At 37.7% G+C, this 13,898-nt stretch overlaps 1 protein-coding gene across 1 annotated transcript in view; it reads right to left on the bottom strand.

The window, feature by feature from the left end:
* Nucleotides 1–10,455: 10,455 nt before the first annotated feature.
* The window catches only part of SYT14 (synaptotagmin 14), a 79,249-nt gene continuing 75,806 nt past the window's right edge, over nucleotides 10,456–13,898 (bottom strand). The window contains exons 8-9 of the mRNA XM_041413594.1: nucleotides 11,957–12,013; nucleotides 10,456–10,769 (exon numbers count right to left, since the gene is read on the bottom strand). Coding sequence (XP_041269528.1) covers nucleotides 10,456–10,769; nucleotides 11,957–12,013 — 371 coding nt within the window. The remainder of the gene's footprint in view (nucleotides 10,770–11,956; nucleotides 12,014–13,898) is intronic.

A 13,898-nucleotide genomic window follows, 5' to 3' on the forward strand; every position in this document is an offset into this window, starting at 1 on the left:
GAATTTGCCACATGAACACAATTACTCAGATAAATCCTTTGACAGGAAAAGTAGTATCTGCCTAAAAATGATGTAACTTGGCTCTGTCTGAAGCAATTAGTGTTTCATAACAAACTAATTACCAACTATGAGCATTACACATAATTCTGAGCATTACAAGCAATTCTCAGTTACTTGTATGAAGCATGGGTGACTGCAAGGTACCACACAAGCAGCTGAAGCTGTGTAGTGACTCTTATTTCTGTGATCTTTGAGCAGAAAGCGGCCGTTCATAATTGGTGACCAACTATCAATCAACAGATTCTATTTCACTTATTCTGCCACGTTCTCACAGCTTCACAAATCCTCATTTGAAAGTGAATATTTTTCATATTATCACCTGTTAACAGATCTCATATAATCTAGAGGCAGACACTCCTGGGTTGCTATTTTTTTCGGACAGACAAGGATACTGAAGGTCTTGTGACACCTTCTAGAGAATATGGTCCTAAATGCTCCGTTCAAAGTTTCTCAAACACCAAATATGTACTGTCTGCACATGGAATGCCACGTTATTTCTAGCTGTACAACCTTTTGAAAATGCTAGCCTTAACAGCAGCAAGTACCATTTTATCTTACTTGCAGGAGTTCTAGGATTTGCATGGATGGTGATGCTCCAGAGAGTCAGGACTATACGGCAAAGAAATGTACCCTTCTCTCAATTTTCATCTGATAAAAGTCACTGGGCTATGCTCCTTTCAGCTGCAGAAATGGGAAGAAAAAATAAAAGCATTTTATACTGTGTTCCCACATTTAGGATAGGAAAAAACGCTTTAATTGTTCTAAAATTCTTTTTTCATGTATGCTATATATTCAGACACTTCCTAAAGCTGGTCTGCCATGAAAGCCCAGAAAGAATTTTCCTAATAGGTATCACAAAAATCATCCGAGGAGAGTACAGAAGATCTAAGTTGGGTCACAGTAAAATTATCATTTTTACTTGTGGCAAGTGTTCTTTCATGCTTAAATCAAACCTCAATTATTTCATCCTACTTATTCTTTAGAAAGCAGAAGTTTAGTATAAATATGTTAGATGAAATCTTTTCTGAGAAATGCATGTGGGACAAAGAAGCAAAGAACCACAGATGACCCCAGAAGGAAACTGTATAAAGTCAAACCAAATGATCACCTGAGTGTGTCTTTATTTGCCAGTATACACATCATATTTGTTAGAACATTGTCACACTGGTTAATTTAAAGTTCTCTAAGCAGAAGGTTCATGACATCAACAAAGACTGTGGGGACAGAAAGGGAATCAGGAAAACTTAGGGAATTTGTAAACAGAGCCAAAATGTGTGTGAGGGCTAGGATTACCTTGCCAAAATTAAAAAATATTTTTTCTTTTAATGCAGACAGTGGTTCCAAAGGTTGACCAAACATTACTATCTTCTGAACAGTGAAGTCTGTTTTTGTTTACAAGGTAATGAAATCCAAAGGAAAGTGACAACAAAAGGTTTTAAAAGTGATTTTTCCTTTTTCAAATACTTTCCAGCAATTAAATTCACATGCAAAAAGCTGATTTCACATACAGAAAATACTTTGAAATATCCAAAGTCCTCAAACTGACAAAAATACATTTCACAGAGATAAACAAAATACAAATCCACAGCTGCAAAGTTTCAGATATGCAAAATGACTATTTTAATGTTGTGACAGATCCAAGGTTTGAAAATATACTACAGCATGTTCCAATCAAACTAACATGGGACTGAAGTTACCTGTGCTGTACAGGCAAATACAACTAAAACCAGCTGGTGGCATTCTGGCTCTCCCCGGAATAGGACTGGGACGTGTAAGCTGAAAGTCCAGGGTTTTTTTACAGAAAGAGAACTGACAACATTAAACTGATCTTCCACACTGGAAACCCTCAAGATTAATATACAGTAGCACAAAAATGATAAAAGTAGTTTTTTGCTAGGTAATAAGAAAGAAACCAAAACAACAAGTATCTGACAACACTCAACCGGAGATAGTGCAGATACAGTGACACTTAATTATAAATCCCTCTGGGGACTCGGAGTCTGACACCCCACGTGCAGCTCTCCACATTCATCGCCAGAGCTCCTGCTCTCACCTGATGTGGACTGGAATGCCATGAAACGTATGTCTTCATCTGGATTATAATGACAGCTTCAAACAAAGTTCTCAGGCTTTAATAGGCTGCATAAACAGCTGCAAACAGTCATTTGCTCTAATTATGTTACTGTCAAAATGTAAAAAAAAAAGGGAATTTTTAAGGGGAATTTTAATTACTGCTTATTCAATTTAAAAAAGAAACAAAAAAGAAAAGCAGCTCAAGGAATACTGAAAATCTGTGTGAATTCAGTCACAGGCATTAGTTAAGGGCACCAAGGTTCTGTACAGAAATGAAAGTATGAAAACAAAAACAAATTCAAGAAAGGGAATAAACACTGATACTTCACCTCTAAAACATTTAGCAAAAATGCCTCTTTTTTTGTGCATATAATTAGGATCATGGTTGATAACACAACTGCAATGTACCCACTTTCTACAATCTTTGACTGATATATAAAAATAATTCTATGACTTCTGAGACAGACAGGACTTGCAAATACAACTTATTCCCGTTAAAACTGTGCTTGGTGTCTTAGATGTTTAAGGCTATACATGCATTGAAATTTAAGGAATTTCAGGTTGAAACAGTAGTTGAAAGCTGTGTTATATTACAGAAGTTGTACAAGGAAGGGACACTGGTAGGAAAGGTACATATGATGCAGCATCAGTCCATTCCTGTGAGACCAGCATACGCCAGATAATTATTGTACAACATCAGGACTTCAGACACAGAAAAGCCAAATCTAATCTCAAAGCAGCACACTTCAGATATAGGTAGAACATGGTAAACCAAGCTAATCTGACAGCACTTACTGACTGATATTTTTGTGTGTGATAGGATTTTTATTAAAATGCACCAAGAAACACAATCCAAACACTTTGCTACTGATACAACAATGCACATCCAGTCAGAAAAGAGGTATTTGGAATTGCCAGCTGGGAGTCACATTTACAGAAGCCTATTTTATATTTGTTAACAGATATCATTTTTGTCTTTAACTAATAGCAAGTTCAAACATTATTTGTCCAAAAATTAGAAACAGGCTTGGTTCTTTGGTTAACACCATGTGACTTACATCAGACACAGGAATCAATTAAGAATAAACAGCCATATGAGGAACTTTTTTGGATGGGGGGCAGGGTGGGGGAGAGGAAGGAAAGGGGAAAACTTCAAATTCAAAGAAATGCATTGTGTTAAACTGAACTGCCCTTTGAAACCTCCTGGACTAGGAATAATCAGTTTAAGACATCTCTTCGGTTGCAGTGACATTGCTTACACACCATAACTTCAGTTTGTCTACATATTAAGTTTCATACAAAAGAAGGAAGGCACCGAGTGCATCGGTGGCATACAGGCAGTATAAAAGTATGCAAGAAAATGCTACATACTGTATATTTCATACCTTTTAGAAATGTGGTGAATGTGTGCTATCTCTATGCAATACAATGCTTCACAAACCCAACTCCTTCTATCCAAATGAAAGAATGAATTAAAATGTGAAACACATTTTAATAATCTTGCTGGTAACAGCACAATTCAATATTTGTATTCACTAAGATCAGTTATTAGCTTATAGTCACCAGAAAAACAAGTTCAAAATCACTGAAGATCAAGGGAACTATAATCTAAGACTATATTTTGGGACAGAGCCAGCAGCCTTTACTCATGACAGATGTTCCTCTAAGAATGGAGAGGAGGCTCAGTTTTACCACTGTTATTCATGTTAATAGCGCCTTTCTCTGAGACATCCCCAGGAATGGATGGAAGTGCTTACAGGGAAAAGTCCTACACAGCATGAAAGACATCTGGTTAAACCAGGACCTGAGTAAAAGGCAGAAGGTTCAGGCCCTTAGTCATGATATTAGCACTTTTGATTGCCTTAACAGTGATATAGCTTGCTCATAGAGCATTTAATTTTACATTGTTAAATCATCTTATATAAAAATAGGTAAGAAAGCTCTGTAAGAAAGTATATATACTATATAAGGAGAAATGTCTCCTTAAAAAAGCAAATAAAGGGAAAAATTGAATAAAAGGTTTCTCTAATTACACTTTGTCATGAAAATCACATTAAAAACATTTATCATAAACGAAACAGTACTGAGCACTAATGAACCTTGTGGTTTACTGGAAAGGACAGCAAACTAGCTGTATAGTAAAAAAAGATCATTGCTCTATCTCCTTTTTTGTAAATATTCCGTAATACATTCAACTGCTTAGAAATTTTCTTAAAATGTCATAATAAGCCATTTACAAAACTGACAATCAAAACTGGTTCAAAGCCCTGCTCCTTGCTTGTACTATGGCCTAGAGATTACATCTCAAAGCTATGATAATGCTTCTAGCTAATTCTGCAAATTCATTCAAATTCACGCTTTGGAAATGAACCCAAAGTTAAAAAGCAATCCACTTTAGACCCTCAGCATGAAGTCAGTGTCCACAGGGTTTGCAAAACACAGAAAAAAATTATATCGATACAATGGGCAAGACACTTGTTCTCGATACAAGAGAGAAAAGGATGACATTAATTACATCCCTGAATGTCCATGAGGTATTCCTTCAGTGCTATGGTATTACTGTTTCTTCTCTCCTGAGCAGGGCCTTTATGCCAGCTCGACCAGTAGATGCTTCCAAGGAAATGCATTAATCCTTCTTGCTATAAGACAGCTTTGCCCTTTGTCTGGGAAGAGCTGTCTCCTGATCATTCCTACGGGAGCAGTACCACCCACTTTGCTGACTCCTGGCCCATTCCTCAGCATAAGGACCATGTATGTATATCGATCCAGCAAAAGCCTGAACAGCAAAACCTGACCCAGCATGTACCAGGCCCATCCATTACTTCAGTCACACCACATAGGAACTAAGCTTGCCAGCACTAATAATTGTGCCATATTCAGGTAGACATAATATAAGCAGATACTCCTGCATAAGATTTCTGCATGGTCTGCAGAAAGGAAGAAAGCCTGCTTGAATTTAAGGAGGGGCAGTGATAAGTTCTTAAGGCTAAACTAATCCATGTTACTGTAGGACAGTTGGCACTTGCCCTACTCACCCAAGGCAAATAAAAAACCATCTACCCTCTGTAAAATACACTGGTTTAGAAGCCACACAATGTCCACAGAGACCAGCACTGCTCTGAATGCATGAACTCCACAACTCACACGTCACAGTTTGTCTGAGCAGGGCCCTCCGAGGGCCACAGGGTTCCAAGAGAGGAATATGGGTCACTGTTGTTGCTACTGTAAAAAGCCGTCTCTTATTTTAATGCTCTTGCTCTCAGATGACTTCTCTTCAATTGGTGTTGGTGATTCACTGACAAGGAAATACTCCTGTGACTCTTCCCTCAAGGACTACCGTCAGAACAAAGTAGTCTGAAATCCAGTTGTGATGTACTACAAAATCTAGCAGTTGAGTTAGAGACAAAAAAACCAGAACATTCTTGATGGCTCCTTCTAACAATAAACATTGCTGAATATTCCAGTTAAAACGATCAAGATGTTTAGGGACTCCTTTAACATTTTTAATAATAAGTTTTAAAAATATTTCAAAAGCTGAGGAAAAGAAGAAACAAAAATAAGAGATAATGATTAAATAACAAGTTTGTGACAGTATCTGGATGTTTGGTTTTTTGCCTCCATTCATAATTGAAATCATATTTGTCTGTGTTGCAGGTGCCAGGCTGTACCACCCCTCTACCCTACCAATCCTATTGCTCTTCACACCTTCAGGGTCAGGGCTGCTCTCCTCTTGAGGCCCGTGGGATCCTCTCACTAACATTAATGGCAGGCAGGCATGCACATCAGTGGGAAAATTAAAAGGATGTTTACCTGTTATTGAAAATTCAGCTTCAGAAGGAAGTCAGTCTGCCTTACAAACAAGTGACAAACCAGGATTTGAAGGACTGCTATAAACAGGACAGCTTTTTTCCTCCAGAAAAGTGTTATAAGTAGAGGGCTCACTAGAACTCTAAGTTCAATGAAAGGGCATTCTGTTGTTACTTTCAAGCTGGAACAGCTCAGGCCAAAAGGCCTGCCCTCAAACCTCATTCCCTGATCTTACCCCAGACTTTCTGTTAGAATTGGGATGTGTAAGAGTGATCTGTACTCAATTCCTACATGAAAATGTCTCTCTTGAAGAAGGTTTCTTTTTCTGGTTCGCTATATTAAAACCGATGGTTTGCATTTCAGAAATCTTTGTGAGTTAGAGAGGTGACAGAAATTTTGCACCAGTACCTTAAAGTACAGAGTGTCCCTTATCTTTAAGGTCCAGTGACTGCCACAGGCAGCTTTTCATGGCCATGGGGAGTTTGCAGGAGTGAGCCATTGGGAAGAAGAGAGAATAAATCAGGAACACAAACACAAACTTTAGACAACAAAAGAACTTCTCCAAAGGTGTAAAAATGGGAAGGTGATGCTGACACTGCATCTGCCATCAGAATTCATTGCAGAAATTTACAGACAAAAATATTTCCAACAGTAAATGCCATAAAATCTTGTTTTCAGCTCAAGTATTTTCTAAATTGATAGCAATGTTTAGCTCCCAGAAAAGCACATATGTTCATTCCAAGGGCTCCCCAAATTTCCAAATCTAACTATTAATGAGTTTAGCAGACTTCCACTTCATTTAGAAATTTTGTTATATTTTTCCCATAGTAGAGCTTACACCTTGCCTTGCTTCTGCCTTTGCAGTCAGACCTCACCGTGCAGCTACAGCGTTGACATCTCACATCCTGAGCATGAGGCAGCAGCACAGGGACCAAGCTTTGCATCCTTCCAGTGCTCCCCTGGTTCCCTGTGCCCACTGCCCACAGGAGCAGCAGGATGGCTCTGCTCCCTTCCTGCTCCACAGAAATGTCCTGCAGGCGCTGCACAGCCTCTCTCCTTCGGTGCAGTGATTCCACGCTTGCCTGTCCTGCCCTTCACAGCCTTGCCCTTGACAGAAAGGAACTGACCAACTCTTTCACATTTATAATACTTTAGGATGACCTATGTGAAATGTTCTAAGCACTAAACCAAACGGGTTATATACAGAAAGGATGCAATACTTCCAAGAAGAGAATCTGTACGAATGTCATTGTTCTACAATTATTTAAGGCTACACTGACAGGAAACCGATTCAATTCAAGATCTGCAATTTCTACATGGTTTGCTGGCACACAGAAAAGTAATTAATTTGATACATTTTTTCAAGTACTTACTGTACTTTTGAACAAAGGCAAACAACAAAAAGCTATGAAGAAAATACAGCCAACTCTGGGGAAAATGTAAGTGCCTCCAATTTGTTACTGATACTTTTGTTCTTCGGCAATTCTGTTTCATGCTTAAGACCTAACTGAATGCACAAAACCACACTGTGTGAGCAAGCCCTTATGTAGGGTTTAAAAAACTCACAACAGATGAAGGCAGATTTCAAATACAAAGGTGTAGGTTTGCATAAGCAAAGAAAAACAAAATTACAAACAAATCACATCATAAGAATAGGTTCTAGGAAGAAAAAACTAACATGACAGCTATTGCTACTGCAATTAACTCACAAAATCCCAAGGTGAATCCAGTTACTGGTGTGAGTGGTTTTGCACAGCAAATCCATATTCTACTGTGTCAAAATTAAACATTCATTTCCATTCTTTAAACATTCAGTTTCTAGCCTCTGTACAGTATAAATCCAAATAAACCAATCCTTCTCTGAAGCACAGACTGGTCCCGAATACTTTAGGAAAAGTCCTAGAGAGAGATTCCTCTTCCCAAATGAGCCCAACACAGAGTACCATAAATCTCTGTTGTGTCTAAATCAAGATTTCAGTGCCATGGAAATCTAAATGGTGAAATGCAATGCTGAAGCAACGCAACCTACAAACAGAAACCCACATCATGACACTGTTTCGTTTAGTTTGGTTCTGTAAGAGGTTATTTGCTGCACCTTCCAAACTGACTTCTTCATTTGTTCAGTGATGATGTATGTTCTCCACTGGAATTACCTGACCCAGTTCTTGCTGTTCAATATTGTACATTTTAAATAACAAAACCTGTACAAAGAGACAACCATCAAGAGACAATTTTCAGTTTTAGGAAAGAGCATCTAAATATCCACAAACAGAATAGATAAAACCACTTCCACATCCAATGAAAAACTGCTTCACAACAGCTTCTACGTCATTGCTTCTATTATATGGAAAGCTGCCAAGGTTGTGAAAATTGGAGCATTTTCCTTATGCATATTAAATTAATGCTGATTTTGTATTAAATTCTACACTCAACATTACATTTCTTAAACTGGACTAACAAAACTGACCGAGAGAGACAACCTGCATTGTATTACTGCAAGACCATTCTTGTTTAAAAAAAGTTTTTGCATTATTTGTATTTAGTAAAAAAGCTTCTGTAAATGAAGCAGCAGTGCAATATCAGGAGGAAAAAAACCCAAAAACCAAAGGTCTGTAATAATGTTTAAGTCTTTAAATCAACAAAAACTGAAAGCCTGGCTCTGCAAATAAATCACTCTAATGACACCAAATAAACCAAGACATGGAATTACAAAATCCTTTAAAAAGGACTTAATGAAATTGTTAAATAGTGTGAGAATTTGAAAACCATGTGAAATATCTTTATTACAGCATACACACTATCCCCAGCCTCACTGTACTTGACTGTCTGTATACCCCAAAGCCAGGAATTGTTCAAAGGTATTATAAAGGAATTCAAGAGGAACACATCTGTCCTAATGAGAACACTTGAGACTAACACTAATTGTCTCAACAAAATCCAATACTTTACTCTTCTATCCACCAAGTGCTACAACAGTCAGTGAGGTGTCATATTAGTAAGACATTACCATCATTTATAAGAAAAAAGAAATTGCTTGTTTTCTTTACAGGAACAATTAAAATTAAACAAAACTTGTAATTACAAGCAAAAAGAATATTTAAATTGGAAAGCTTTTTAAAAATACATTAACTCAGTAATTTATAATTTTAGTAATATGAATTAGACTCAGCAGTCAATAAATTAGTGCGAGTCCAGCTAAAGGCTTTGGGACAAATAGGAACCTCAGAAGCACTGATATTTCCCCAGTTTTGGTGGATGCCAGGAGTGTTTATCTGGTGATACTGCAGCTCGCAACTGCATGATTAGAAAGCTGTATCCCAACCTGAACATAAGCAAAGCAAACTTCTATTTTGTGTGTGAACATTCGTGCAATTGCTGGCAAATCACTAGAAAAATAACTTACTGATATTCTCTTCTTCAAGAAGAAAGGTAAAAACCCCTGGTCTGCTCTCTACTTCCCACAAACAGCATATGGTAATGCCTAAAACAGCTCACAAGAGACCTGAATGGATACCTATTTCAAGCAAAGCCATAATATTTTGCATTCATTCAGAGTAGTTCAAATGCTGCTACTTCCTTCACAGTCTTTCAACCTAACTTCCAACTGCTGACATTTTAAAGAAACCTGTATCAATTTGTTTAATGAAAATATATTTTAGTAAAGTCGTGCTCTATGAGCTTCCTACATTGGAATACATGAATAGAGGAAGTGCTTTCAACAGAAAGTTACATAGTTTTACAGTACAACCTGTCTAAGGAGTTTTGGAAGGGACCAAACGAATGGTCTGGTCTCTTTGGATTAGGCAGAAGTACAGGCAAGAGGGAAAAACCCAATTTTTTGCCATATATAGAGCTTGTTCCTGTCACAAATTGAAGAAACATTAGTTTGATGTCAGAGTTCACCTGATGCCCAAATGCCAGTATTTTTCAAACCAACTGCATATCAAAAAATGAAAACTTACTTTACCAAGCTCCTGGAAAGAAACTCAGTGCAAAACAACAGTATATTTCTATTTGCTATATTATTAAGTGTTCTTTCACCAGTGGTTTTTCTTTTTTTTTGCTTTTGCTTTACAGACCATTAACTTTTTCTGAAAGTGCAAACTGTTGACCTTTAATCTGAATGCAGGCAGGTCAGAAGCTACAGTATTAAAGCAATACAAAAGGTACACAAGGAGGAGCTTACATTAATTTGGAGAACCTCGCACAAAGTGTTTCTGAATTGAAAACCACAAAACAAACCCAAACAAATACAGCATCAGGTGGATGGGGAAGGGACCATTATCGTATCTGTGTACAGCAAGGATCCTCTGACACCAAGGAAGTTCATGACACCAAGTGAAGATTCTGTATTAAATCCCACCATTTTGCAGGTTGTGCATCCTTTACGATGGAATGTTGACCGCAATTTCCATTTTTCACTCCTACAACGAATCTGCTGATTGCGACCAGGGATGACCATCTTCCTGGGAGAACAAGCTCCCTTAGAACCATGGCTGCACTTTCTGCTGTCCATTAGGATTCCAGTAAAGTATGCCATCTACAGACTTGCTGTCCTTTAGATTCCTTCATTTCAGTCCAGTGGTTGAGTTCGTCTTCTCCTGAGCTGTTGAGACCTAAGGAAATCCAGCCTATCATCTCCTTCCGCTTCATGCTGCGCTTATTGTACACGGACAGTATGAGCGTCACGTCCGAGAGCTGGAACAGCGCCACCTGGAAAACGAAGGTTTCCTTGTACACGGGGTTCGGCTGCCCTCGGCGGATTGAAGTTTTGCATTTGGACATCTCCTGCCCCATCGAGTTCAGCAGTGTTAACTTAACATATGTATCTACAAAAGAAGTCATATCGTGGAACGTCAGATACCTTGGAACCGAAGATTTGGAGAATGAGGTATTTACAGAGAACAAGGATATGGTGTATACCAGGATGGCTGAACACAGCTTAGTTTAGACACATGGAGAGATGGCAAGTAAACAAAATATTACAAACACACAAACAAATTAACTAGCTCCAGCACTACATACATGGGTGAAGTTAAAGGTATACCTCATAATCCTCTTCCCATTGACCGCCCCCCCCTTGTTTAATCTAAAAAAAACTTAAATTGCAATAACACTTAGCAAGCTCCAGCTAGCCACAACACTGTAAGCATACCATTGAAATTTCAAAGAATATGGATAAATGAAGTGGAATAAAGGCAATTAATGAAGTGGGAAAAAAATTATGTCAAAATGCAGTGATGATACCAAAACAGCCAGGATAAAATGCTTAAGAATAATCTCTGCATGGATGTGGTTCTCATTTTGGGCTTTTCAGTTTTATTTATTTTGAAAACCAAAATGTAGCAAAGTGCATTCAAAGATGGCAGTTTACACAATACAAAAACCCCTACTATTTCCTAGATTCATGAAGGAATACATTTACCACATGTTTAAAGAAAAGCAAGTTTTTGCATAATTCAAGATGATCAAAAAGTAGCTTGTATGGTGCTTTTAAGCATACATTTAAGAAGCTGATGCAAGTAATGTAGTAAGCACACATTATGTATATATATACGTAATGCATATGTATACCCAAATGCGTATATATGTATACGCATTTGGGTATAAACCCCTATTTTTAAATATCTGTTTTCATTGGACCAAAAGCACCAAACCATGCTCCTGCAGAAGGATGCACATTTCATGAAGTTAACTAATTATAGGAAATATAAAATTATATGAAACAATTTCATATTTAATTTTTATTCCTATCTTTTTATATTAATGGATAATATCAATTAAAGGTTGGAGTTTATGTTTAAAAAAACACATTGAGTATTTTCACTTTGCAGGTACACTGAAACCCCAACATCCATAATCAGAGATAAATGCAACTTTTGCATTAGAGAGTGGCACAAAAAATAAACATGTACTTTTATAAACTGGCATGGTAGGCAGCTGTGGATATTCTATTGCTGGCAGGTTTCTTTTGCATGAAAAAGACAACATCCAATTAGTTTCTACAGGAACTCACCTCGGATTATATAAACCTGTCCACCTATCAAGTGTTTTAGACAACAGAACAGTCCGTCTGACAACAGGGGGTGGAAAGCAGTAAAAGAAATAATGACCAGATGTCAATAGTTGGGTGAGAGAGGATCAAAGGTTAAAGTTTAAGAGGAAACACTATTCATGGGAGTGGAAGAACATGAAACCTTAGCACTATAGATCAGAAAAAGGACTGAACAAAAGGATTGTTAGGTAAAATTTAATGAAGTGTAAATTTTGTGCAGTTTTTGTGTAGTCTTTAATAAAAATTACATTGCTTACATAATGGTTTATCTTAGGACTAGTAGACACTGGATTCAAAGCCACACTTACCATAGCAAGAATCCTCCAAATGATTAAGTTATAGCAGATTGGATAAAAATCACTGTATCCTTATCAAACCTTATGCTTTTTCATGCAAACTCCAGCATATTTAGAAAAACTGCACATTAAAGTAATTAAACTTCATATATTAAAAGCAATAAAATGAAAATAATTGAACAAAAAAACCCAGCTGGTTTTGCCCTTAACTTTTCTATTTTACTGATATTTGATTAGAATACATCACTACTTCTTGAGTAGTGATGAACTTGGGCACAAGAATGACTCTGATGTAGTCTCTAAAAAGAGCTGAGGGACACATACCTGAAATTCAGCAATGGGTCTCTATTTAGGATGTAAAGACCTTGCTTATTAAAATCCACATATTTATGGATTTAATGTGTGTGTGTGTGCATGCATACACACACGCATTTAATATGCAAAAGCTCATACCCTGTTTCAAGTATACCTTAAGGAAAACTGAGAAGCATCTTTTTCTTGGGCAAAATATTAACTGTCACACAGAGAAACAAAGAAAACACACCCACTGTTACTGCCTGCAGGATTTGGCCCATTTGCCTGTACTCAATTGCTAAATGAGTTACTATGCAATATATATATGCAGTAGAGGAGCATGTACTAGCAAGAAGTAGAAATTTAGTATTCAGTTCATATTTGCTGCAGAAGCACTTCACAAAAATTCACAAGTTCCCAAGCCCTAGACTACAGAAATGTGGGAAAGAGTAATTGCTTCCATTTCTATCACAGTTCCTCAATACATGAATGAAAACTGAACTGTTCATATACTTCGCAGCACTTCTCAGTATTCTGGACTGATAGTCCAAACAACAAATGTGAACAGGATATTTCTTCATCATCATCATCATCATCATCATCATCATCATCATCATCCTCACCATCCCTACAGGCCCTAGTTTTAATTTTGTGGAAATGATGGCACAGATTGAAGTTGGCAGATGTCCATGATGTACTCAACAGGGAGTTGGGATATGGCAGTGGCACGGACCTGGGTCCAGGAATTGAAAAGGTGCCACCAATGCTGGGGGCAGGGGAGGGGGATGGCATGAAACAGCCCAGAGGGTAAATCTGGATTCCACAATATTCTGTGCATGGTTTTACCAGACCCAGAAAGTTCATTAGTTTCCAGTTTTCTACAAAAGAACTCCGAACCCACATCTGCCTAAACAGAACTGGACTATTGTTATTACAAATATCAAATCTTCCCCTATCCTTCACAGGGACAAAAGGTAGCACGGAAACTCTTCCCTCTGAAAAGGTTAGACAGAACATGGTATTACAGGGCTGTGTGACATGTTCTATGCTCCTTTCTTGCAATCTGAAACAAATTTTTGACCCCAGTGACACTCACAACTGTTAGCTACACAGCATGGGCCCACTGAGCACATTTTGGGAATTAACATACTGGGGAGTGAGCATCTCTGTTTTCAAAACAAGCACTGAACCCCTCTCACCTTGCATATTCTAAATATTAAATAAAAACTGGCCATCTCTGAGAAAGATAAGCATCTGATTTTGCTTTTAAGGGAACACATGACCTCTTCTCTCCCTTTAATTTCTTCCCACAC

This window comes from Onychostruthus taczanowskii, unplaced genomic scaffold, assembly GCF_017590055.1.
Source record: "Onychostruthus taczanowskii isolate IOZ18803 unplaced genomic scaffold, ASM1759005v1 scaffold42, whole genome shotgun sequence".
In the NCBI taxonomy this organism is placed as follows: Eukaryota; Metazoa; Chordata; class Aves; order Passeriformes; family Passeridae; genus Onychostruthus; species Onychostruthus taczanowskii.